The 23,746-nt window shown below is 51.2% G+C and overlaps 1 protein-coding gene across 4 annotated transcripts in view; it reads right to left on the reverse strand.

The window, feature by feature from the left end:
- Window positions 1-23,746, reverse strand: part of EDA (ectodysplasin A) — a 56,629-nt gene that overhangs the window by 11,766 nt on the left and 21,117 nt on the right. For all 4 annotated transcript variants that reach the window (XM_031593979.2, XM_031593981.2, XM_031593977.2 and 1 more), the window contains exon 2: window positions 12,013-12,115. In XM_031593979.2, coding sequence (XP_031449839.2) covers window positions 12,013-12,115 — 103 coding nt within the window. The remainder of the gene's footprint in view (window positions 1-12,012; window positions 12,116-23,746) is intronic.

Below are 23,746 nucleotides of genomic sequence, written 5' to 3' on the forward strand. Positions count from 1 at the left end.
AATTAATCCCCAAAAATCCCCACTGCCACCCGTAGCACTTGGGAAGAGGATTCTGGCTGGAACAAAACTGGGAACAGAAGCTGTCAGCCAAGGCCGAGAGCCCCCAGCTCTGTGCAGATGCTCTGTGCACAGCTCTGCTGCAGCACTGCCTGACTTTTGCACACAGATGTGCTGCGTGTATCTGCTGAGGTTCTCCAATGCAATAGGGCACATTGAGCTTTTGGACAGCAGAAATCCTGAGCCTCAACACAATCCCTTAACACAGAATGCTGTGCAGCCACTGCTGGGAAGTTGTGCAGAACCCTGCTGCCTTGGTGGCACAGCAAACATCCTGGGGAGGGCAGGTTGGAAGGGAACCCAGCTCAGCTCCTGGCTGAAACATTCCTAGAGAAGCTGTGACAGAGCACAGTTCTTGAGCACGAGTGTGAAACCCACTGCTTCCCCCACAATTAATGATGGATGAGAACGAGACCCCCAGGTGCCACCCTGCCACGTGCCTGCAGAACCCCCGGAGCCCAAGTACACACATTGCACTGCAGGAAATGTAGGGTATCATCAGACTTACTACCTCTATTGATTTGCTCTTTTAAAAAATTATTTCTTATACATATGTACAGACATACACCTTCCTATCAGCCCAGCAGAGACGAGCTGCCAGGCAACACACCTGGTGCCCACCGCCATGCTGCCCACACCTGCCAAGCACTGCAACACCGTGCTCAGGGAAAGCAAACGCTGCAGGGAACATCACCCAGAGAACAACCCAGGGCGGGCAGCACGAGGCGAGCGCTGCCTCTGTGCCTCTCCAGACCTCGGAGTCACGAGAGTTTATTTCATGTTATATATATCACACCATTAGCGCCATAACCAGAGTGAAAGTACAAATAGCTGCGGCGAGCCAAACACACTGGGGATGGATGGAACCAATTAGCTTCAAAGATGAATGGGAGGAATGAGAACCACATGCGATGGGGATGTTCGCAGTCTATATTACAACACACGCATCTGTTCCAGGCACGGCAGAGAGAGATGTTACGGCTGTGCGAGTGAATCTTTTGACAAACACAAAAATACTTCTGACATGAAAAAAAACACAATATTATTAGCCTTGGGAGCTTCTGAGCCTCTGGGGTTTGCATCTGTTCGTCTCCCAACAGGGAGGGATGGATAGTTTAATTGCACGGGGAGCCCTGGGGCTCACGGGATGCACCAGCAGCCAAAGCTTTGCTTGGTTTTGCTCAGAGCTCATCAGATAGCTCTGAACTGACTGTGATGCAGCAACAGCCTCTCACTGAGTTTGGGAAGCACAGTTCCACCCCAATTCCTGCCACAGCACAGGGCTCTTCTGCATTTGTAATTGTGTTCGACTTCCACTCTTCCCATATTCCACCCATATTCCCCCCTGCAAGCTTTCTGTTCATGCTTGAGGCCAAACCAAACTGAGGGAAGTTTATCCTCCTCTCTGTTTCCCTTCAGCTGAAATGAAATCTGCTCTTATGCTGCGATCCTTCCTCAAAAGAGCTCGCAGTTCTGTGGAACCCTTTGCTTCAGCAAAGCTGTCAAGGAGCACCGAGACAGAGAAGAGGGGCAGCAGAAGGAAGGCCTTGAAGGTCACAGCATGGGATGGGGTTCACTCATACAGGATGCACAGTCCTACAAATGACCCACACGCACGGAACGAAGATTGCTGCTGTGTGGTGGAGCTCCTGTGAGCAGAGCTGAATTCAAATGAGAACGTTTTCATAGACGGGCTCCTGCCCAAAGGCAACCAAGCTGGAAATGAGGGGCTATTCCAAACCTCCAGGAGGAGCAGCACGAGCCTGGAGGGGTCTGCTGGCTTAGCGTGAGCCTTCAGCCCCGTAGGGCACTGCCAGAAAGGCTCAACAGAACATCAGACCTTTTGGAAACAATTCTTCCCTATGGGCACCGCAGGCTGTTAGCACAGAACCACGAAGCAGGCTGCTAACCTGGCTCAAGGCACCGAAGCTCAGCAAGCTGAGCTGCTTCTCCCACTCACAATATCCTTCATAACCCCCAACCCAAACACGGCCCCCACCCTGCAGAGGTTTGGCACAGCGGGGCAAACATGGGAGGAGGTGTGGGGCAGCACCAGCAGAATCCCTGTGGCCACTTCCCAACGCCAAGGGAGGGATCTGCAGCAGGTGGGTCAGTGCTGTGCAGGGCAGCACCTGTGGCAATGCAGAGGACACTGCACAGTGCTGCAGGGATGGAGTCGGCCCCAACATCTGCTGCATAACCACCACGGGCTGCAGAGAAACCAGATGGTGATGCAACTCGAGGATATTACACGTGACATGTTTTCGCTTAGAAAGATTAAGAGAGTTTACTTTTTCCCCCCCTTGATTTTACTTTCTGTGTGCTACATGCTGCTGTGATTTGCTATAAATACAAAAATACCCCAAACCTCTTTAGGTCACGTGCTGATATAAATAGCATATTTAAAATAACAAAGAACACAAACCAACCTGCGTTCACTTATTAGTTGTGTGTGTGGATTAACGAGAAATAGCTTGAATTCTTTCAGAATGGTTCAAACTGGTCTTACTGACAGGAACAGATCTTTATAATCACGCTGGTTTGAGTAAAACCTGCAAAAGGCCATTGCAGGAAGCTGTCCCAAGGGAGACTGCTGAGCCACCCTCACCCCAGGGACAGGCAGAACCCAAACCCAGTGATTCCCTGTCCATCTTGCAGACACTTCACTTCCAGCACAGTTGCAATCTGAAGATGAGAACAGAAGCAGGAGCTCCATGTGACTTATCCAGCAGGCACATCTTCCCAACGTTGTGCACTCCCAAAAACCTGCAGCCTTGTCTTTGAAGCGGGAGCTTCTGGCTGTGGTTGCAAGAGGAACGCCAGGTTTATCAACCGCCTGTCTCAACTGCGATGGGAATTTGTGCAAAGCACTTTTCCAAATCCTGGTAACCATCTGGTTTAACAAAGAGATCGCTTGCTGGATCCCAGAGGGAGCTCTGAATGCTGCCTGACTCCACCAGAGGCCCCTGGAGATGTTTTGCAGAACCCAACGTCCCACCTGGCCGTGGTGGGGAAAGCATCACTAGAGAAGCAACCAACTGGTCAAAGTCCTTCTGCCACTTGAGGTGTCCCAAAGAGAAGGCTGTGGCAGTCGGTGTAACCTCACATGGTGGACACTGTCATTTCACAGCAGGTGAGACCAGAAGGAACCATGATGATAACCAAGGATTAATGAAGTCCTGCCCAGTAAGCTTCCCATCGAGCCCTGTATCCCTCTCTGACTAATGCTGGGGGAGTGGGGAAGAGACCAAGAAAAGCTCAATTGTTACTCCAGAGATAAAGTTTTCAAGCAATGACAGATCTATGACATGCTTTGACACGCTGTCCCAGCGGATGAGATGGAAAGGTCCACTTCAACCTCTACAACTCCATCATTTCCTTTGCAGAATTGGTGCACTGATGTTCACTCCACTCACGGGACTATGAGATATGTGAGGCTTTTCAAACATTTCTAAGTGCTGTGTTATTAATGCCAGACTATGGCGGAGCTGGGGAAAGAAGGATGTTAGCTCCCAACACATGCTTAATCCAGAACACGTGGGTTTGGGGAGGTTTTGAACCAATATGTTTTCAACATTTTCAGGAAATTTGGTCTAGCCAGATGAAAGCTTCTTGGACTCTGCTGAAATATCAGCAATACAAATACTGAAGCAGGATGAATTTTCCCTTTCCCCTAAAAAGAAAGTGCTTCTTCACCAATTCCAAAGAGCCAGGCAGCAGCTCTCGAGGAGCAGCTCTTATTTGCTATTATCACTCCAGAAAATAGGATGAATTATGGATGTAGGAAAGCATCCAAGACATAAAACATACCATGCACTGCTCCAAACGTCTGGTACGCTTTGGCAAAGTGGGGTTTAGGGGTGGGAAGAGGAAGGGCGGTCTTCTGCTGAGAGCAGAGGAAAGATGCTGTCAGCAATGGCAGGAGGAAGGGGTGAACCCAAGCGTGGGATGGGATGTCCCAGGTACAAGGCTGGAGTAACTTCAGTAAATCCAAATGCAGTGAATACATTACAGGACGGAAATGGGAGCTCACTGTACAAAGTGGGGGAAAAGGATGAAATGGTGCTGTTTGATGTATAAGCACAGAGGGCAGAGCCCTGGGCCATTCGGTTATTCTCAGCCACCATTGTTGCCTCTCTCTGCTTTTGTTCCGATTATTTTTTTAAACTCACACATGGACACAGTCACCCTTCATTGTCTGAGATGCTCCACGATGGCCCCCCACACACCATAGGCCCCACGTCCTTCACTTCAGGGGTCTCTGCTTACAAGACAGTGCCACCGCAGCCACGCTGCTGAGCCACACGTTGCTCAGTGCCCAGCCCAGCCTCAGCCCCAACTCAGATCTGTCACAGCTCTGAACCCCCACCCCTGTGCTGAACTGAACTAACACTCAAAACCAGTTTCCTCAAGATGATGAGGATTTTGCAGCTCTCCGTGCTCTTTCAAGGCACTCCCTCGGCTCCAGCCATTTTTAAGGCCATTCTTCATCTCCCTAGAGGACTTTCCCCACACATCTCCAGGGGAAGCATCCCATGCTGAGGTCTCCTCTGGCACTTCTGGGTCGCTGCGTGCTCAGCCACGAGGCTTTGAGAGCTTCTGCACCAGCGCCAAAGGCTGAAGATCATTTATCTGCTGGTGAATTCGGTACCAGAGCAGCTTTCTGCTGCCTCACTGCTCTCCTCTGAGCAATCTATCAGAGGACAAACCCACACCCATGTGCCATCCAGATGATCGTTTTGCTCCGGGAGCCCCACGGGTAGCAGCCTGCTCCCTCTCTGCTGCTGTGAGCCCATGCACTGCTGTGGGAGCAGCCCCAGCTCCTTGCTGCTGCTCTTGTGCTCCCCGGAGCCACGCTGTGCTTCTCCTCAGACAGCCTTGGGCTGCATGACAGCTCATCACCTCGCAGGTTTGGTGCTGTCACCATTGTTTCTCTCTCCTACTAGTGCTTCAGAGAGATTTCCACCCGGCTTGACGATTAAGAAAGCAAGGCTCTCCACAATGGAAATAACTTGCTCGAGATCATGAGTGAAAGGCAGGAATGCAGAGATGCTGGCTAACAGCGACAGGCAGCTGTGATGCACTTTACAATGGTCCTTAATCAGATTAAAGGGAAAAAATCATCAGTTAGAGCTGTTCAGCTGAGTCGAAGCGAAGCAGGAGTACAACAGACAGACCTAGGAGAGCAGCAGGCACAGCGTGTGCCACATTTCCAGGTGTAAGCACCCCAGTGCAGCAACAGGTTCAGCAGGAAGCCTGCAGGCAGCTCCAGCTGTCCCTTCTGGCCGTGGTAACCCAGCAAGCACTTTGCAACAGCCCTCGAAACCATGCTGGGAGAACAGCTGAAACTCAAAGCTTTCATCACACCGGAGGTTCTCATTCGCACCGCTGCCTCAAAAAAAAAAAAAAACAGAAAAACTTCAGCAAACCGAAGCGTTGAAGGATTTGAGGCAAGAGGGGCCCCACGGCTGGCAGCAGGGAAGAGCTGAGGTGGCAGCAGGCTCAGCCCTCTGTGTGCACCGACAGCATCAGCACAGCACTGCCAGCACGGGGGGCTGTGCGGGTTCCTGACCCCACCCAGGTGTGAGCACAGCACTGCGCTCACCGGCACAGACACCGTCCTGCTCCCAGTTAGCTGCTGCTACAGCCACTGCTGCTGGCAGAACATCGCCGCGCTGCCTTCTCAGAACAACACAAACCCAATCACACGCAGATCTCCGCCCCTCGTAGCTCCGTTCCCACATCACCAGTCCCAGCCAAGTTCCTGGGGCTCGCAGCAGAACCTGCGGCCGTCAGATTTCATTTCTCCGCGCTCTCGCTGGCTATGGAAGAATATGATGTGCTTTTGTTTCCCTTCGGGCGCTGCGGGTGGATTCCAAGAGCTGGATCTCTGAGCAGAGCTGACAAACAGCATTACTATTCCCAATTCGAGTATCTCAAGGCTGCTTTTTGGCCGGCCGGCCTTGCAACGCTTGTTTTCTATACACTGCTGCACCCTATTGCTTACTTTATCAATACCACATATTTGAATGCAACTATTTAAAGCGTGGTATTACAGCTGTGTTTTTATTTTGTTTGTTTTATTCGGTTGTTGCTTAACACAAAACATTCTGACATTTTAAGTCACATCCCACTAAGATAAACAAGTAACATATGTCCTGAATTCCTGCAGGAGCGATTCCCCAGCAGTGCTGCTGCAAGGTTGGAGCAGAGCAGAGGGAAGATGCTCTGCAATGGGTTATTTCCAATGCACTCTAAGACAGCCAGGCCTGAGGAACCAGTGCAGGCGGGAGGAAACCCACCCAGCCCTCCTCCCTCTGCACAAGCTGACATGGTTCTCCTTCCTCCTGCCTGCAATCTAATCACATTGCAATCCTCTGCAGTGTTCTGAGCTGTTCTGATGGTTTTAATGATGCAGAGTTGCACAGGCCCTGTTGCTGAAGATAAATATGCACGTGAGCTCATGTTTGGAGGTATCTGAAAAGGAGCTGAAAGAAACCCAAGGGAGAAACAGAGACCACTTTTCGGGAAGCCTGAACCTTTTGCATGACCTCACTGACAGCATTCTGACCCAGCACAGCGCTACCTGGCTCTGCCCCACTCCATCCATTCACATCACTGCAGACAGATGAATGAGCACTGAACTGAGCCCTGCTCACATTAACAGCACCAGCTACAAACCCAATAATAGCTATACATCATGGCTAACAAAGCCCTAATGAAAACATGGAATTGCCATGCCTCATTCACAACTTTTTCCCCAAAGAGCTCCTCGCTGGTGCTGTTCTGCAGCTTTGTGCAACTTTTCCTTTTTTTATGGTGAATGTATCTGGTCTCATATGACTGAGTGGGTTTTTAATGAGCGCACAGACAGGCCATGACTGAAGGCAACTCCACAATTCCATCACCAGAGCTGCAGCTCTGTGTTTGGCCATTCAGTCCCACCCTGGTTGCCACGGACTGAAAATAAGTGCATTCATAGAATGACAGAATGGCTCAGGCTGGAAGGGACCTTGAGGATCAGCGACTGCCAAGCCCTCTGCCACAGGCAGCGCTGCCAGCAAACCAGATAAATACTATTCTATCCCAAATCTGCAGAAGGCAGAGCGTGCTGTCACCAAACAGACCCTGAGCAGCATCCATTTGGAGAGGCGTGCACCCACCAGCAGCTCTTACAGCAGCACAGCTCAGCGAGCAGATGGACCACAGCGCGTGCTGAGCACCATCCGCCTGCAGAGCGCTGCAGGGCCAGCGAGCAGAGCGTGCACAGAAATCAGAGCTCAGCTGCAAACACTTCCCAAGGACAGACAATAGAGCCACTGGCACACTGTGCGGAAGGAATTGCCAACCACCAGTCCAAGTCAGCCTTTACAAAGCCTGGTGCGTGGCATTCACAGTCCAGATCCATACATAGCTCAGATGCAATCACATTCCCACCCTGCTGTAACATCTGTTCTCTTCTCATTAGCCCAGGCCATGCTTTGTAACAGAAGAAACTGAGATTCTCAAACGTCAGCATTTGACCAGAGGCGTTATGAAAAGCCCCAGTTTTCACAAGTGGAGTTCAGATGGAGTCACCAATTACTTCTAATGATATTGGTCCCTGCTCAACACGCAGCTTTAAAAGAAGTTTAAAAGAGTAGTTCAAGTTCCAGCACAGCCTGCTGCAGCATACGGGGCTGAGGATCCAGGCAGGACAGGACTGAAACCCATCCAAAAGCTGAATCAGCACAAGGACCTGAAAGCACGGCCTGGATGGAGTTCTGAGCACAGAAACCTCTCTCAAGCCTTCCAAGTTTTCTCTGCATCTCTGAATCTTTGCACGGTGTCCTCCCATCTTACCCACACTGGACGGGAGATGAATGGGAAGGGACCAATGCAGGGACACACACACACAGAGCTGCATCCCATCACAGCTTTACGAATATTGAAGAAGCAAGGCTTCTTTTGGAACAGTGCAGGTCACAGCTGGAAGGGATGCTACCGAGGTAGCCATGAACCATCAGAGTTCAATGAGCAGTTCTTGGCTCCTTTGGTTTGCAGACCCCAGTCCCTCCTCACCATCCGATGCAGTACAGCCTCACCCAAACACCACCAACACACACTGCTGGAATGCACCTCCCTGCTGCAGAAAGTGACTCCAAACCCTTTGAGCTGCAATAACAGCGAGGCTTGAGCCACGATGCCAGCATCTCTGCTCTCTCAGAGTCACGTGGAGCATCCCTGAGATGATGCCTCTGCTGCAGGATGGCCAGGGCTGCCCAAGGGAGGCTTCAGCAAAGGTTATTAATGGATACTGTGACGGATTTGGCCTCAAAGTGGTTCCAGAATTAACGAGTAATTTCAGAAGAACTGAGCTCCAAGCAGTCTGAGCCGAGGATGAGCTAAAAATGTTCCTGCTGTCTGTGCACTGCCTTACATGTCACACCTGGAGCGAGAGGATTCCTTGAACACAACTTCCACCTCCGTTTGTTTGCAGCAACGGGTCGGTGTTTGTCTGCCACTGCTGCAAGAGAGCTGAGAACCACCACCTGGATGTCACACTGGATGTTCCAACAGCTGTTAAGCTTCTCTGGATGCGTCTCTGTGGAAACAGCAGTTAGAACAGCACAGACACCAGGCTGTGCTCTACGATCAGATTGCTGTATTTGTAGCCACGAATTGTCCTGGCAGAGCAGTGCCTGAGCTGGGTGAGCCACACAGGTAGCCTGCCTCATCACAACAAGTGCAGGTGTACCATAGGCACAGGGCTGTAAGGATCTGTGGGCTCAGTTTTAGCCGTGGTAATAAAAGTACTGACAGTGTCAGCATGGGGAGGTGATGGGCCTCACATGTGAGGTAACTCAACATCTGCTCTGGCATATCTTAACTCCTCCTGGTCCGGGGGAAATCGCAGAGAAATTCGGGGGAAACCAGAGAAGACCAAGTGTGTTCTGGTGAGGTGGTTCTTCTGGGACTGTCTCCTCTGCTCCAGTATCCAGGAAATGCTCTTTATTTATGGAGAGCTCATCACCATGGTTTCCGAGCACAATAAGGCTCTATCGCCCTTCATCCATCTGCGTTTCTGAGAATTCCTGGGCTGCAGGGAATTGCACGGGGCCGGCACAAAGGAACTGATTGTTCTGGGCTCTGCAGTCGGAGGGCTGCATCTTCCCCTTCCAACGGAGAGGAAGCGAGCAGGAAAAGTCCCTTTGTGACCCGTGCACAACAGAGCGCTGCGCCATGCACCGACCTGAGCCACAACGCAGGGATGGTGGGCACCCTGCTGACCCCGCGCTGCGCAGCCCTGGGTGTGAGGGCAGCAGCCGAAGAGTCCTTGGTATTTCCACCCCAGCAAAACCCACCAGCAGCACTGAAACCGATGTGTGCTCATTGAGGACTTCCCCTGGTGGCAATGATTGCCAAAGCAGTAGGAACCCAAGTGTTGTCAGCTAAGGACGGTGCCCAGCTGCCATGCTCCCATCAAAGGGCAGGGAACAATTAGCTGCGTTTCTCACCAAGCACACTAGGAACAAACCTAGGAAAGGGATTAAAAAACACAGAAAGGCCAACCCCAAACCAAACAGCACAAACCAACCGAACCAGGAAAGCAGCACTGCAGGGATCTCACTGGGAACAGAGATGAAAGTAGGAGAAAAAGAGACTAGTTTTTTGTTGGCTTTTTTTTTTTTTTTTTTTTAAGCAGTGTTTTTTAAAGAGTCCTATTGACATCTGCTTTGTAAATGTTCTGTCATTATTTATAACCTCAAGAGCACGGAATTGTCTCTGTACTTACAACCATGCTACTCCCATATTCTGGCTTTGTTAGCAAAGAGCCAGCAGCGCTTTTACTGCAGCTCTGGGAATAGAGATCTAACATTTCATACACAGTTTATTTAAAAGTGGACTAATTTAACATTCTTGATGGTTCCTTTTAGCACAACTGTTGCTAATTACCAGCTCCAGAATGATTTGTCCATCTGGGAGCTGCAGCAGTTCCACAGCAGCATAAATACACCAAGATGGAAAGGATGGAGGGGAAAAGAGATGCTGCAGAGGGTCAGGGTGGAGCAGGCTAAGGCAGGTGGAGTTGGTACCATAGGGCACTGCGAGGAGAGTGGTGGGCTCCTTGAAGAGCAGAGAGAAGCAGCTGCAGCTCTCAGTGGTGCAAGCTTGATTTTGGCAGCGTGTGGATGGGCATCAGGTCTCACAGTACTGCAAGGCAGCCCATGGCAGCCTCCTCCCTAATCATCCTCCTCCTCCTCCCAGGACACGACCCTGGCTTTGTTCAGACACTTCCAGGGCACCAACCAGCATTAAGCCCATGCACTCATCAGCCATGAGCATCCCAGCCTCCTGAGCATCCCAGCCTCCTGCCCCACGGAGGGGATGGGACCAACTCTGACCCCTCCTCCAAATGCCCTGCTCACTGTCAAAGCTTTGGAAACTCATTTTCCTAAAAGAAAAAGAACAACTTTTAGGAAAGGAGCCACACTCTCTTCCCAGTGTCACATCCCGTGTTCCCATCTCCCTGCCCAGCGCAGTGCTGGCGCAGTGGGAAGGGCAGCAGCTGCGTGCCACCCTGCCCAGCACTTCGGGCTGCACGTGGCAAGGGGCTCAGAGGGTCCCCAGATCAATTTTGGACAAATATTCTCAGGGCTTCAATGGAAGGCACACCCCTTTCCTCCTGGGATCTGCAGTGCATCCACTTTTATCTTCTGGGGGCTCTTTGGAGATCAAAGGTTTGACCAGCTTTGCAAAACTCATGGAGAAAACAGTGGTACCATACCAGTATCATTGGTTTGTATATTTTTAAATGAGTCATTTTCCTTCTGTGAAAAACAGATTCCTGCACGCAAACCTAAAGCAAACTCCAGCAATCACATGGGGTAGAATGCAGTTTTGTTTTTTTATTGACTTCACAACTGTTAGCAGAACAGTCCCTTCCCTGGCAGCTGACACTTGTTAAATGCCTCTCTACCCAATAAAACCGCGATAGCCAAACACCAGGTAACTGCTTGCTAACATAACCCCTTCTGCTAAGCTCACCAGGAAACAACCCATCGCTATGGCAATTCTGCCCATCCCCATCACCTCGCACAGTCAAAATATAACTTCCAAACAGACACGGTGGGAGCACGCTGCACAGCAGGGAGCCCTGCAGCACACGTGGGAAGGCTGCAGCAGCGCTATGGAGAGGGGCATGCTCTCACTTTGGCACAAGAGTGAGGGAAAAGCCTCCATCAGCCCACTGGCTTTCAGCAGCTCCTGCTCACCGCACAGCTCTCAGCACATCTGTCAGCATGAAGCCGGCGTTCCGACAGCCTCGTGGACCAGACTCATCCCCCAAACATCTGCTGGCAGCACCGTGCAGGCAGCTCACATATAGTGGAAGCTGCTCCTGTATCACCCCGTGTCCCGTGCACCAGCCCAGCTCCATCACAGATGTCAGCAATGGGCTCCACCGCCCGTGGCTTCCAGGTTAAAGATTAAACGTGTGCTTTCAAAGATAAACATACGCTTTGAAGCCACCTGAGATCCTCCAGTGTGCCTGAAACCCTATTAGAGCACAGCTAACGTTCTGTGATGCAGATGTTCGCAGTCATTTGATAGGCAGTGAAGAGCTACTTGATGATCTACAGCTAACAGACCAACAGAGCAACAAATATGGGCATACAAGTACAAACAGTTACCTGGAATGAGCACAGAGCTTCGAGTATTGTGAAAGAATAGGTGGAATGGACAAGGCTACCCAGTAGCACTACTTTGCACAAGTTCACTAAGCCTATGGATGTAGAAATAAGGACTGCTGGAATTAACACCCTGGAAGGCAATCAAAATCATGCAGAAACTACAATATACCACGAATGCTGTTTGTTTTCTCCTTTACAAACAGAATTCTGCATGTAACCATGATAAGAATGAAAAGGTCCTCCTGCTTGCTGGGGAGAGGACAAGGAACACAGCAGGACTCACCATCTGGCCCCTCGCTGCCCTTACTCCTCTTGTTCCGGCGCACACGTCTGCCTTCTCCAACATGCAGCTTTTCTTCAGGGTGAAAGAAGTTCAGCAAGGCCAGCTGCAAGACAAGGACAAGGTTAAGGCTGCTGGAGAGCCTGGGCATCCAACCAGATGGACACATCGATGCACAGCACGAGGCAGAAGATGAAGCTGGGCATTTCGCAACAGGGCTGAGCTGCACCAGAAGAGTTATTTCTGTTCCCTATTTGGTAACCCAGTAAAAACCACCTTGCTGCCCGCAGCCAACACACAGATCGTGGAGGGTCGAGCTGGAAATAAGCAAAAGCCCCAAACGCTGATGCAATCACTTTTAATTATCCTCTGCAAAACTTGCTCAATCCTGGGGCTCTCACCAGTACTGCTCACTGCCAGTAAGTTTTCCTCTCTCGAGCTCCCTTCTGTAAGCCTCATTAGCTACTGAGATTCAGAGGTCTTCAGGGACCTTTAAATCCAATTCAGCATACCACATCATTAACACTTTAAACCTAGAACAAGTACATCGTTATGACACAGCTTTTGCCAAGAGGGAAACGTTTCTCTGCAGCAATCTCCTATTGGTGGAGAACATTCACTGCCATCGGGACCCCGTGGTGGTTAGCAGTGCACAGCCCAGCAGCACAGCTGTGGCAGCAGCCCATTGCTGGGGGCATTCCTCCATGCACTCCTGCTCCACAAAACAGGAGACTGCATGTCAAGGCCAGGCTGGATGGGGCTGTGAGCAACCTGGGCTACAGGGAGGCGTCCCTGCCTACAGCAGGGGGTTGGAACTGGGTGATCTTAAAGGTCCCTTCCAAGCCAAAGCATTTTATGATTCTACGGCAGCCACCTCCTTCAGCCTGCACTGCATTGCTGGTGAGCTGGGTGGGGTTTTCTTCCTCACACTGAAGGAACTCGGTTGCATTTATTGATCCATAAATACACACCCACACCAAACGAGCGTGCATCCATCTAAGGAAGGAACGAAGAGGCTTCCAAAAGCAGCACCAAAGCTTAGCAGCACAGAGAACAAAACCCAGCGCATCAAAAGCAGCCTTTAAATAGCAGGGAAGAAACAAACCCTTTCATGGATGAGCAGTTACAAGGGCAGTATGTGAAGCTACAGGACATAAAAGCCCCTGCTAGGGTCAGTTTGGGACCCCTGCTGCCCACACAGGCTTGGGTGCAGCTCACTGTGCTCACCCAGCTACAAGAGCAAAAAAAAGGAAAACTGGTGATTGTAAAACCCATTCAAAGTTTTCACTGCCCCACTCCTTCCCCCTCTTTTGTAAGCGTGTGATCTCCAGGGAACACCACACAAAAGGGGACTGAAGGACAAGGAGGTGGAACAGCTAACCCTGCAGATCCCTTGCCCTCTCACTGTCACCGTACAAAGTCAGCCTTAGGAAAATAACAGAGCTTATTGCTTATGGCAGTGATGGCAACCACAGCAGCTGTGAGCAGTCTGAGAACAGTTCCAATGAAAGAAAGCTGTCTGGCAGAACTGACTGCAGCCTGGACTGTAAACTGACACAAGTGGTGTGGGGAAAAAAGACGTACAGAGGAGCCTGGCCTGGGACTGCTTCTGCAATGTTTATTAGTGCAAACAGCAGCACCGAGCCTACGGGAAGTGACACACATGGGCTGAGAGAGGTTTTCCTCGGGACGGAGGAGGAACATCAGCACTACTTTCAGGAGAGGGTCACACTGAACATTAGAACAATTTCTTCTCCATAGAGCAGTCAGGCATTGACACAGCTGCCCAGGGAGCAGTGGGGTCACCGTCCCAGGGGAGTCCAGAACCCTGGGGATGGGCACTGAGGGATGTGGGCACGGATGTGGTAGGGAGGTGAGGACCTGAGAGGGTTTTCCAGCCTCAGCGATGCTGTGGTTGTACGGAGCTGTGCTCCCAGCAGCACACACAGCATGGCACAGCCACAAAAGCTCTGCCAAAAAAGCTGCCCAGAGCGATGCTCCCCATTGCCCCTACCCGGCCATAGGGCTCTCAGACACAGAACTCACACCCACACGGGCGGAAACAGCGCTTGGGTCCAGCACAGCTGTGTGGGGCTGAAGAGTCAGAGATGCTCCTCCCATCCACCACCCCTGAGATGTGACTAACAGCAGCACACAGCTCACGGGTCTGCAGCTCTCAGTCTGGCCGTTGGGCCGCACGCTGCCTCGAGTTAACCTCACCTACCCTCTTGTTTTTCACTTCTCTCCAACAGCAGAGGCTGTACCAGTGCAGGTGTTTGCCACCCAGCTTGCAAAACACAGAGCAGCCACTGGGACAGATGCAGGGAGAGACATCATCTCCAGGCAGAACACTCACCAGGACGGCGTCACAGCACAGATGCACTGCAAACAACCCTTCCCACCATCGAACCATAGAATATCCAGCGTTGGAAGGGACCACAAGGATCAGAGTCCAACCCTTGGCTCCACACAGGACCACCCAAAAAACAGACTGAGGCAGCCCTGCAAACACACCTGCAGCCAAAGCAGCAGCAGCTCCTGCTGCACTTCCACTACAGCTACACACAGAGCTGGAGCAATCAGCCTCCCACCCAAAGGCCTCAAATTGCCAACACCGTGTAAACCCATTATGACTCCCTATGTTTAATCACACAGATCTCCATGGGCCGCTGAAAGGTCAAACAGCAAAGAGGAAAAACCCCCAGGGGAAAACATACCTCAAAATAACCTGTGGAACAATAGCCCAAAGCACGCCTTGCTGCAATGAATCAGTGATACCTTGCTTTCTGTCAGCAGAATAAAGCAAACACAAAGGCGTGCACACAAAAGCACTGGTTTGCTCTGCAGCAACATGCAGAACCTCTCTGGAAACACCAAACAATAACACTCTGGAATGCCATGAGAATACAATAGGAATTACCAAAATAACGTCGCCTGCAGTTGCTCAGAAGCCAGGCTGGTTTGTAAGAAAGGACTCTGCAAAAGGAAGAATAAAGACATTTTATTGTATATTATATATATATACATAGATATATATATAAATACATTTTAAAGGTGCCATAAATTGGAATCTTTCTTCAGGATATGAGACCCAGATGGAGCATAGTTAGGGCTGGATATATAAACTACAAGCAATAAGAAAAAGAAAAGCAGAGCTGGGATATATAAGTAATAGCAAAGGTTTGGGGCTTTAATTGCACCCCTCTGCAACACCACGCAGCCCTTGGCAACGCATCACAGCAGAACAAAGACCCACTGGGCACCACGACCCAAAGGGTCCGACTGCTCCCAGGGGGGAAGCCGTGACCACCAGCAAGAAGGCACCAAGCCATCCTTCCCACCAAAAGCTGCCCTTCTAATTAAATTCACGCTTTCATTTGCAGCTTTGCAGATCAGCAGTGTGAGAGGACCCGGAGCCAAGCGGAGCTCCTCGGAGCCGTTCCCTGCGAGCACTGCTGCTGCTTTTTGGCTCCGGAGGTCAGCAGGCACAGCCTGCGGTTCCAGCAGCAGCTCCCTGAATCGCAGCCCATTGTCCTACAGCAGGAATTCGCCCGTGGTGACGCGTGGTGTCAAACCCGAAGGAGATTATTTATTTTCAAACAGGCTGGAAAAAAAAAAGAAGTTTGGGGAGTAGCTTTGTTGGTTTTTTTTTTTGCTTTTTTTTTAATACCAAAGAAGCCATTCAACATATTTTCAGCCTTGTTTTTTGTCATCGTGACTTGTTCTTATAAAAACGCAAGGAGCGGAAGAGTAAACAATTCGCATTTCAACATGACAAAACACGACAAGAATTTACACACGCCGTGTTTGTGAGCCCAGGCTCTGAATGCAAAGTTCCTGAAACGTGAGCTCTGCTGCGAGCCTACGCCTGGGCAGAGCTGAGCTGCCACGAGCCCACAGCTGCACCCCGACTCGTCCTGGGGGCTCAGACCCTTCCCTGCAGGCTGCCCACAGCAGGGTGCTCCATCCCTGCAGCTGCCCGAGGTCACGGCTGCGTCCTGGGCAGCCTGAGAGCTGCTGGCCCACTGCAGGAGATGGGTTTTGGGGTCCCTTCCCATGTCATCCGTTCTGTGGCTCTTACCTCCTTCACAAAGGCTCAGTCACCAGCCTCCTTTACCCAAAACCCTTCTTGCCTTATTGCTCCATCTCTCAGCACTGCCTGCCATCCTTCCCCCTGCATGGCAGCTGGGTTGCTCATGCCAGCTATTCACACTGCAGCCTGAGGTCCCACAGGCACAGAACAGTGGCTCTTGAATTGATAGGGGGAAAAAAGGCGAAGGAAAACACAATTCCCTCTCATTCTAATCTGCACATAAGGATCCTCACTGAGGTTGTTAGACTGGACAGTCATCTTCAAACACTTCACCTCTCAAAGCCACGAGGCAAAGGAATTCTACAAACAACATTTTCTAGTATTGAGTTAGGAGGGAGTTTTAAAGGTCATCTAGCCCAACTGCCCTGCAATAAGCAGGGACGTTTCCTACCCATTCTGAGATGTTCTGTGTGGGGCCTGGAATCATAGAATGGCCTGGCTTGCAAAGGAGCACAATGCTCATCCAGTTCCAACCCCCTGCTATGTGCAGGTCGCCAACCAGCAGCCCAGGCTGCCCAGAGCCACATCCAGCCTGGCCTTGAATGCCTGCAGGGATGGGGCATCCACAACCTCCTTGGAACTGCACTTCACTACCCCTGTGGGTCCCTTCCACTTTGACACACTCCACAACCACTTCAGGAGATGAAAGCTCCAGAGATGCCACTGAGCTCAGACCAAGTGATCCAGGCAGACTGTACTGACGGAGGGATGGAGCATTCCTGCCCATGGCTGAGCAGCCTCTCAGCGCAGCACTGCGCAATCATGGCTTTAAACACGACCCCAGCAAGTCCTGCTCTTGGGTCTTCGAGGCACTGCGGTAACATAAAGTGATCAGACAACAATAAAAGAGGGAGGGAGCATATTTTCCTAAGATTTTATTGGTATTTTAACTTCATTATTTGGGAAAGCCGCTGTGTTTTTCAGCGCAGAGCATTCAACCCAATTGCCAGTTATCAATTCAAGGCTCGTTACCAACCAATACTCACACACAATTAACGGTCATTAGAGGCTACCACGCAGCTGGTAAACTCTCCTGCAGAGCTGAGCTAGGACCAAGCAGCCTGACCCTGCTCCTCCCCCTCCTCAGGGCAGCACTTACTGCTCAGTGAGGGGATCTGTGGTAGGAGCCTGCTTGGTGCAGAGGGGCATCCCCAAAGGGATCCTGACAGCACTTCATAGAATGGCTTCGGTTGGAGGGGACCTTAAAGATCATCTCACTCCAACCTGCTGCCCTGGGCTGGCTGCCACCCACCAGATCAGGATGCCAGGGCCACATCCAACCTGGCCCTGAATGCCTGCAGGGATGGGGCACCCACAGCTCTCCAAGCCACAAGCATCCCTATCTTCAAAACAAAAGCACTTCTCCCTACACAGCGTGGTGCTGGCTCCTGGTGCTTTCACACCTATTTCAGCTTTGCACAGCTAACCAAGTGACTCCTGCACATCCCGTAAATTTAGCTGAGTTTAACGTGCAACGTCCCAAGTATTTATATTTCTACCATTAACTCATTTCTACTTTGCAAACACAGCTAACTGCTCGCAGTCAACGACACGCTCACGTTACAGAAGAAAGAACAGATGAATGCCTTCTGGGTGACTCAGAGCTGCTCATCATGCTGCAGAACCCCTCAATGGTGGCACGGTGGGGATGGAGCAGGGCAAGATGCTTCCGTGCACTGGACACCTCAGCCCAGCAGTTTGCATGTTAATCACAGACCAGAGAGGGAGATTTCTTAGCAGCTTGCTTAAGATATTTCAGGCTGAACGCCTGAGCAGCCTGCTGGAGAGCAACATCTGTGCAGCCCTGGGTGCAGAGGTGCCACTGGGATCAGCAGTGGGACTTGATCTCTGCTGGCTTAGGAAAGAAGTCCAGCCCTCCTCCTATGATAGCCCCTTCTTGGCCTGGGGGAATACAGCTATGACTGCTCATCCATACCAGCAGTTGTTTTTACACAGCTTCAGCCCAGAGGGGGAGTGAAAGCCATATGGAAGCCTCAGCGTTGTAACCACGAGCTCCAACACACACTGCTGAAGGGAACGGACCTTGAGAGCTGCCAAGTGGAGACGGAAACAGACCCATGCCAGCTGCAGAGAACAACAGCTCCCAGTCTCAAGGGCTGCCCTACAGGTGGTGGTGGGGTGATGGTGGCTGTGACTATAGGAACTCCATCCCTACGAGGACAGGAGCTGTTCTGGTTAGCATCTCCATCACTGCCTCTCGTGCTCAGTGCAGGCTGGCTGTCCACACGTGCTGATGCTCCAGCCCCACGGCACACTGCAATGGTTGGGTTCTTCAATTGACTGCACCTGTTGGCACGGGAAGGGAAAGCTAAAAACACAACCCAGATGTTGGGGGAGAACGAGGTCAAAGCTGAGTTTAACACCATGCAGGAAGACACCTGTGCTGAATTTCTTAATGGTAGCGGCACTAAGAGGTTCCTGCTGCAGGCAGACCTGCAGAAACCCAACCCCGCTCTGGGAACACGCTGGTAAAAGGGCTGAGAAGAATCAGTGTCAGTGCAAGGTATGGGCCTTAAATCAGTTCCTTTCCTCTCCCAAGGAAATCAGATTTAGCTGTGAACCAGTGCCAGACGGAGATCTGCTGTCTATTAGCACGAATTCTCAGTTTTTCACATTTTAATTAGCCTTCATAGCCTTTTTCAGTCCCATTTTCAGCCAGCTGGGCTGTGTCCCCCTCCATATGGAGGTCACCTTTCTCCTCTTGCATATCAATAGCAAAGCTTCCCTCATCCTCCCACCAAAGCCCTCACAGGCTGCAGAGCACAGCGCAGTGCCACCAACCCAACGCCATGCAGACCTTCCCTGTTCTGCCTTCCTACCACAGCAGCCCAGCACAGCCCGGAGCCACATCAGCTCCTCACAAACTTTGGACATCTTCAATGCCTCAACAACTTTTTTTTTTTTTTTTGCTGTCAACTTTTAAAACTTTTATTTTTTCCCTTTGTTGCTCTGTAACAAAACAAAGACTTCCTGTTGGAGCGCATCTTTACTTTCAGCACGAGGGCTTTCAAACCCTATTTTCTAAATCTGGATGCTCAACCAGGCCTTTGGCCGTGATTAATTCTATGACATTTCATTGGAAGGAAAGGCAGAAGGGAAGGAAACAGGAGGAGGACTTCAAGTAGTCCAAGCCAAACAGCGTCACCATAAAACAAAACCAAGCGCACTGTATGTGTGACAACCACCACACAGCCCAGCAGCAGCACAGCAGCTGGGGCTGCCATCAGCCTCAGTGGCACCACTGCCCACACACCTCTGCACTGGGATGGCTGCAGAGCCACTGGTGTCGGCTGCTGCTTCTGACCCCCGAGGGGCACACAGCTGCTCAGCACATCCTTCATTCCTTTATGAGACACCTATTTCAGCAGGGAAGGTGAACACCCACTCAGGGTATTGTGGTGCAAGGCAGCGACTGCCAGTTCAATTCTATCAAATTAACCTGCTAAATAAATCATGCTTTGTTGCTTAATTAATCAGATCCATTGCAATTACTGTCAAACTGCATGCAAACATGACCAAGAGCTCTGAAAGCACTCACTGCCATGGGGCACAGCAGTGCCAACAAAGTGAAACCCCAGCACAAACTGCATTGCTTTGGAAGCAGAAGGTCTCGTGCTTTTGGCAGCTCTCTCACCACAGGGCTGAGGTTTGTGCATCACGGAGAGGAGGGGGAAAGCACTTCCCAGTGGGAAGATGCGGGGAGGATGATCAGTTGGAGGATCACCTGGCATGCACTCAGCTGGGGTACAGGGCTGGGGAAAGGGAATGGCCCTGGAGGCCCCGCTCATGAGAGCAGAGAGCTCCAAGGTTCTCCTCAGCGCACGGCACCTGGGAAACCAATTACCTCATCCACAGATCAAGGCGATTCTTGCCAAAAATCCAAACGGAGCTGTGTTTGTTTGGTTTCCCCGGCTGCCTGCGCCCTGCTGGAAGGAGTGATGTCCTGGAGCACACCGGACCTCAGCACCAGGGGGAATCCAGCATCCCCTTAGCATGGCCCTACGCCAAGCCGAGGCTGTACTGTTGAGACCTGCTGGTTCTGGAGGGGTTGGGGTGGCTGAGGGCACCACGGTGGTCACTGTGCCCTGCCCAGATCCACAGCTCTGTACAGATATGGTCTGGGAAAGGAGATGTGATGACACTATGGAACCCATGAGAAAAATGCTGGGAATCCTTTGGGGACTTCATCCACACCTCAATTTTCCATACAATGCACGCAATCCATTACGATTCTGTGATGGTGCACAGTTGGTCCCAGGCATCCACAATGTGCAGAGGCTGAGCCCCGGGGCTGCCCTGCGCCTGCTGCGTCAGCTCCACATGGATCCGTAAGCAGAAAAACATCCCCCATTCACTCTCCGCATGAAGGCCAAGGAGTGTGTAATCAGGAGAAAAGAGCCTCCCACGGCCCAGCAGCCTGGGCAGCAGCCACCAGAGCACTAGCAAGTGCAATCTGGAGCTAACAGAGGAACTGCATTCTCCTCTGGGCTAATAAAGCTCACGTACGAGGCTCAATCTCCGGCTGTGCGCGAGAGATGCAGCAAAGCTATACAAGAAAGGAGAGGCGTTGGTTCGTTCTGCTTTCTGCAAGCCAAGCCTTTCTGCTTCCAGCTTTGATGTGCTGAAACAGAGAGAGCACGCCTTCTAAAGAGGCGAGCAGAGCAGCAGAAAGATGCTGTGCACAACGCAGCGGCGCAGCTTTCACGACACCGGGGCTGCGGGACGTCAGGCCGGCCAGATGTTCCCATCTCGTGCGCCAGCCCAGCTGCGGCACAGCTGCCGGGAGCTGCTCCCAGGTTTGCACTTAGGGATGCAGACACACAGAGCCTTTGTAGGGTCCTGAGAGTTTGTCAAAGCGAATTTAGATATCGGGGTGTGATGCTGAGCTTGCAAAGGGGCTTCTGCTGCTTTGGGAGCTGCTTTCTGCAGAGCAGCAGAGCGAGGCACGGAAAGGTTAAGCGACTTTCTGAAGGTTAAAAATAAAAGAAAAAACAAGCCAGGAAATAAAAATTTCATAAACACGGCCCGTGCCAAATTCCTGAAACGACAACTAAACAGGCTCACATCAGCTGCAAGCTGGCTCTGAAGCCTTCTGTGATAGCAGTTCCACCAGCACAGCCCCAGCACAGCACAGCGCCCCTGAGCTGCTCCTCCAACACAGCCCAGCACCCCCCGCACTGCTCCTGCCCAGGAAGCCTCAGTGTGCTGCTCTGTCTTTTTAACAATACATTTTATCGTTATCCTTTCTTCCTCTTTACCCAGCAAACTGCTGGGAAGCAGACGTGGAAAAGCAAGTGCTGCTACGGACTGCTTTATGGCAGCTGCGAAGCTTCCTAGACATCTAAGTGTGCCCTTGTACCTATCTGTACACACACGGATGCATCTCATATATGTATATGTAGGCATGCACCTCGGTATGGCACACGTGCTAGAGAGGTCTCATCCAGGCACTCTGCATGCCTTTGCTTAATGAGAAACACTGCTGCAGCAAAGAAAATTAGGAAAAAAAGCCCTCACTCCTGCAGCCAGGAAGCTTTTTCCTGCTTTTCTGGGTGAGACCAACAGCTCCATGGCTCCGGGCTGAGCGTAAGAAAAGTTACTGTTTAAAGACAGAATTTTGCAACTGCTCCCAGTGTCATCCCAGGTCACCTCCTGGCCGTGCTGGGGACGTGGAATGGAGCAGAGCCCCGGGCAATGTGCAGCCCCACCTGCAGCGGGGGCAGCCCGCAGCCCCACAACCCCCAGCACGGCCATGGGTGGGCAACGCACACCGAGGGGCTCCGGGAGACCTTAGCAGGCTGGAAACTGAAGGAGGATGGAAACTGTTTACTTTTTGCCAGGAAAAAGTATCAAATGTATCCTCACAGGGTTGGTTTTTTTTTTTTTTTTTTCAGGCAGCTTTGCTTGGGTTTGTTTGTTTCTGAAGCTGGCTTTCTAAATCATCCTAAACAGACAAAGAGGAAGAGCGCACTGACCAGATACCCAAACAAAGAAACGTTCTGCTGGGCACGTTTCACTCCAAGTTCAGCCTAGCACAGCCTTTATTTCACACCAGACAGCACCCAGCACAGGTGAGGCACTCCCTGGCCACAACCCCATTCCTGCAGCATCAGCTGGGCAGCCAGCCTGCTTACAGGCATTGCACTGTCAGACGATCTCTGTGCCGTGAGCTTTTATTCCCTTGACCCCTGGGAGCAGCCAGACTGGGAAAGGCTCCCAAATGAAAGGGATGTTTTACCAGAACTGTACATAAACGAGCAGCAGAGGAGGCGAGATGCTGCTGGGAACTGCAAAAAGCAACTGAAAAGATAGATAAAGCAGAAGGACGTCTCAGACAGTTGTTTGTGTTGGAAAATGAGAGAAAAAAATAGGGGACATGGCCCCACACCCGCTAGGAAGGACCTGATGCAGCCCAAAGTGTGCATTTGCCACTTCCAAGGGAGCAGAGCAGAAAGGCTCTGCCTCCAGAAAACAAAATCCCAGCTCCAGCAACACTGGAGACAAAGGAGCAGAAGAGTGAAAACTGCACCCAAGCCAACAATGGGGTTTGCTGTGTGCTGACGTTTCGGGGGGAGAGGTTCTTCTATGGGACCAACCAAAGGACATGAGATGCTCAAATCTCAAGACTACATGCATATCCTGGAGAAGCCCACGATGGACACCCAGGACAGCAGAAACCCAGCGTTGCAATGGGCAACCAGAAGGATTTGGGACATCACTGGGACATGTATGCCCAAACACACATGCTTAGATCTTCAGATTCTGGAGGCGAGAAACACTTCTGGTGTCATCAGTAACACAAAGATCTGACACTGAACAGCCAAAAGGACACAGTCAGCCTGGATTACACCACAGGTCTGGTTCCTAGCACAGGTTTCCCCTCAAAATCCCCCCTTCTCACTCACTTTGGGTCCATAGAGTCACACTGCAACAATCCAAGTCCTTAATAAGCAACATCCCCTGTTGGAAGGAGGTTCTCAGGAGCTTCTCCCTGGCAGCAAGGGCAGAGCACGGCTCACACACTTGGGTCCCAGCAGTTGTCCTGTCTGCTCCTCATCCTGCAGCTACTGTCAGAGAGGGGCTGCTGTGCAGCTCCATCTGCTGCAGGTCTGGGTGAGACCTACATGTTAACCTCCTGGTCCTCCTTAGCATCTCGTGCACATAGAGTGCAATTTGCCTTTGGTTGAGGTTGTTTTTTCTGCTGTTTCTTTCTGCATGAGCAAACCAAAGAACTGCTGTGTGGTGATGGACACGCAGGCAGTGTGAGAAACGAGCCTCTTGTGCTACATCTCATTGTGCTCACTTCAAAGAAAGAAAAACCCACAGAGTAACAAAGAATAGAAACTACCCAGAAAAAAAAGCCTTATAAAATGGATTGTTTTGGAATGGCACCAATATTTACATTGTTGGCAGCTATGGCAGCAATAGCCTGCACCTCCAGGAGGCTCTCCCTGAACCACCTTCTCCCACAGGTTTACTTGGGAGGCTGTTTCCCACAAGGAGCTCAGCCTGGCAACACTCATTGCCCTACACGTTAATTAAGAGTCCACTGGCTTTTCATGGGATTTTATAACTCAAGCATGTTGAAAAAGAGGGTGGTGAGGCACTGGAACAGGTTGCCCA

This window comes from Phasianus colchicus, chromosome 14, assembly GCF_987193195.1.
Source record: "Phasianus colchicus chromosome 14, bPhaCol1.hap1.1, whole genome shotgun sequence".
NCBI classification, from domain to species: domain Eukaryota; kingdom Metazoa; phylum Chordata; class Aves; order Galliformes; family Phasianidae; genus Phasianus; species Phasianus colchicus.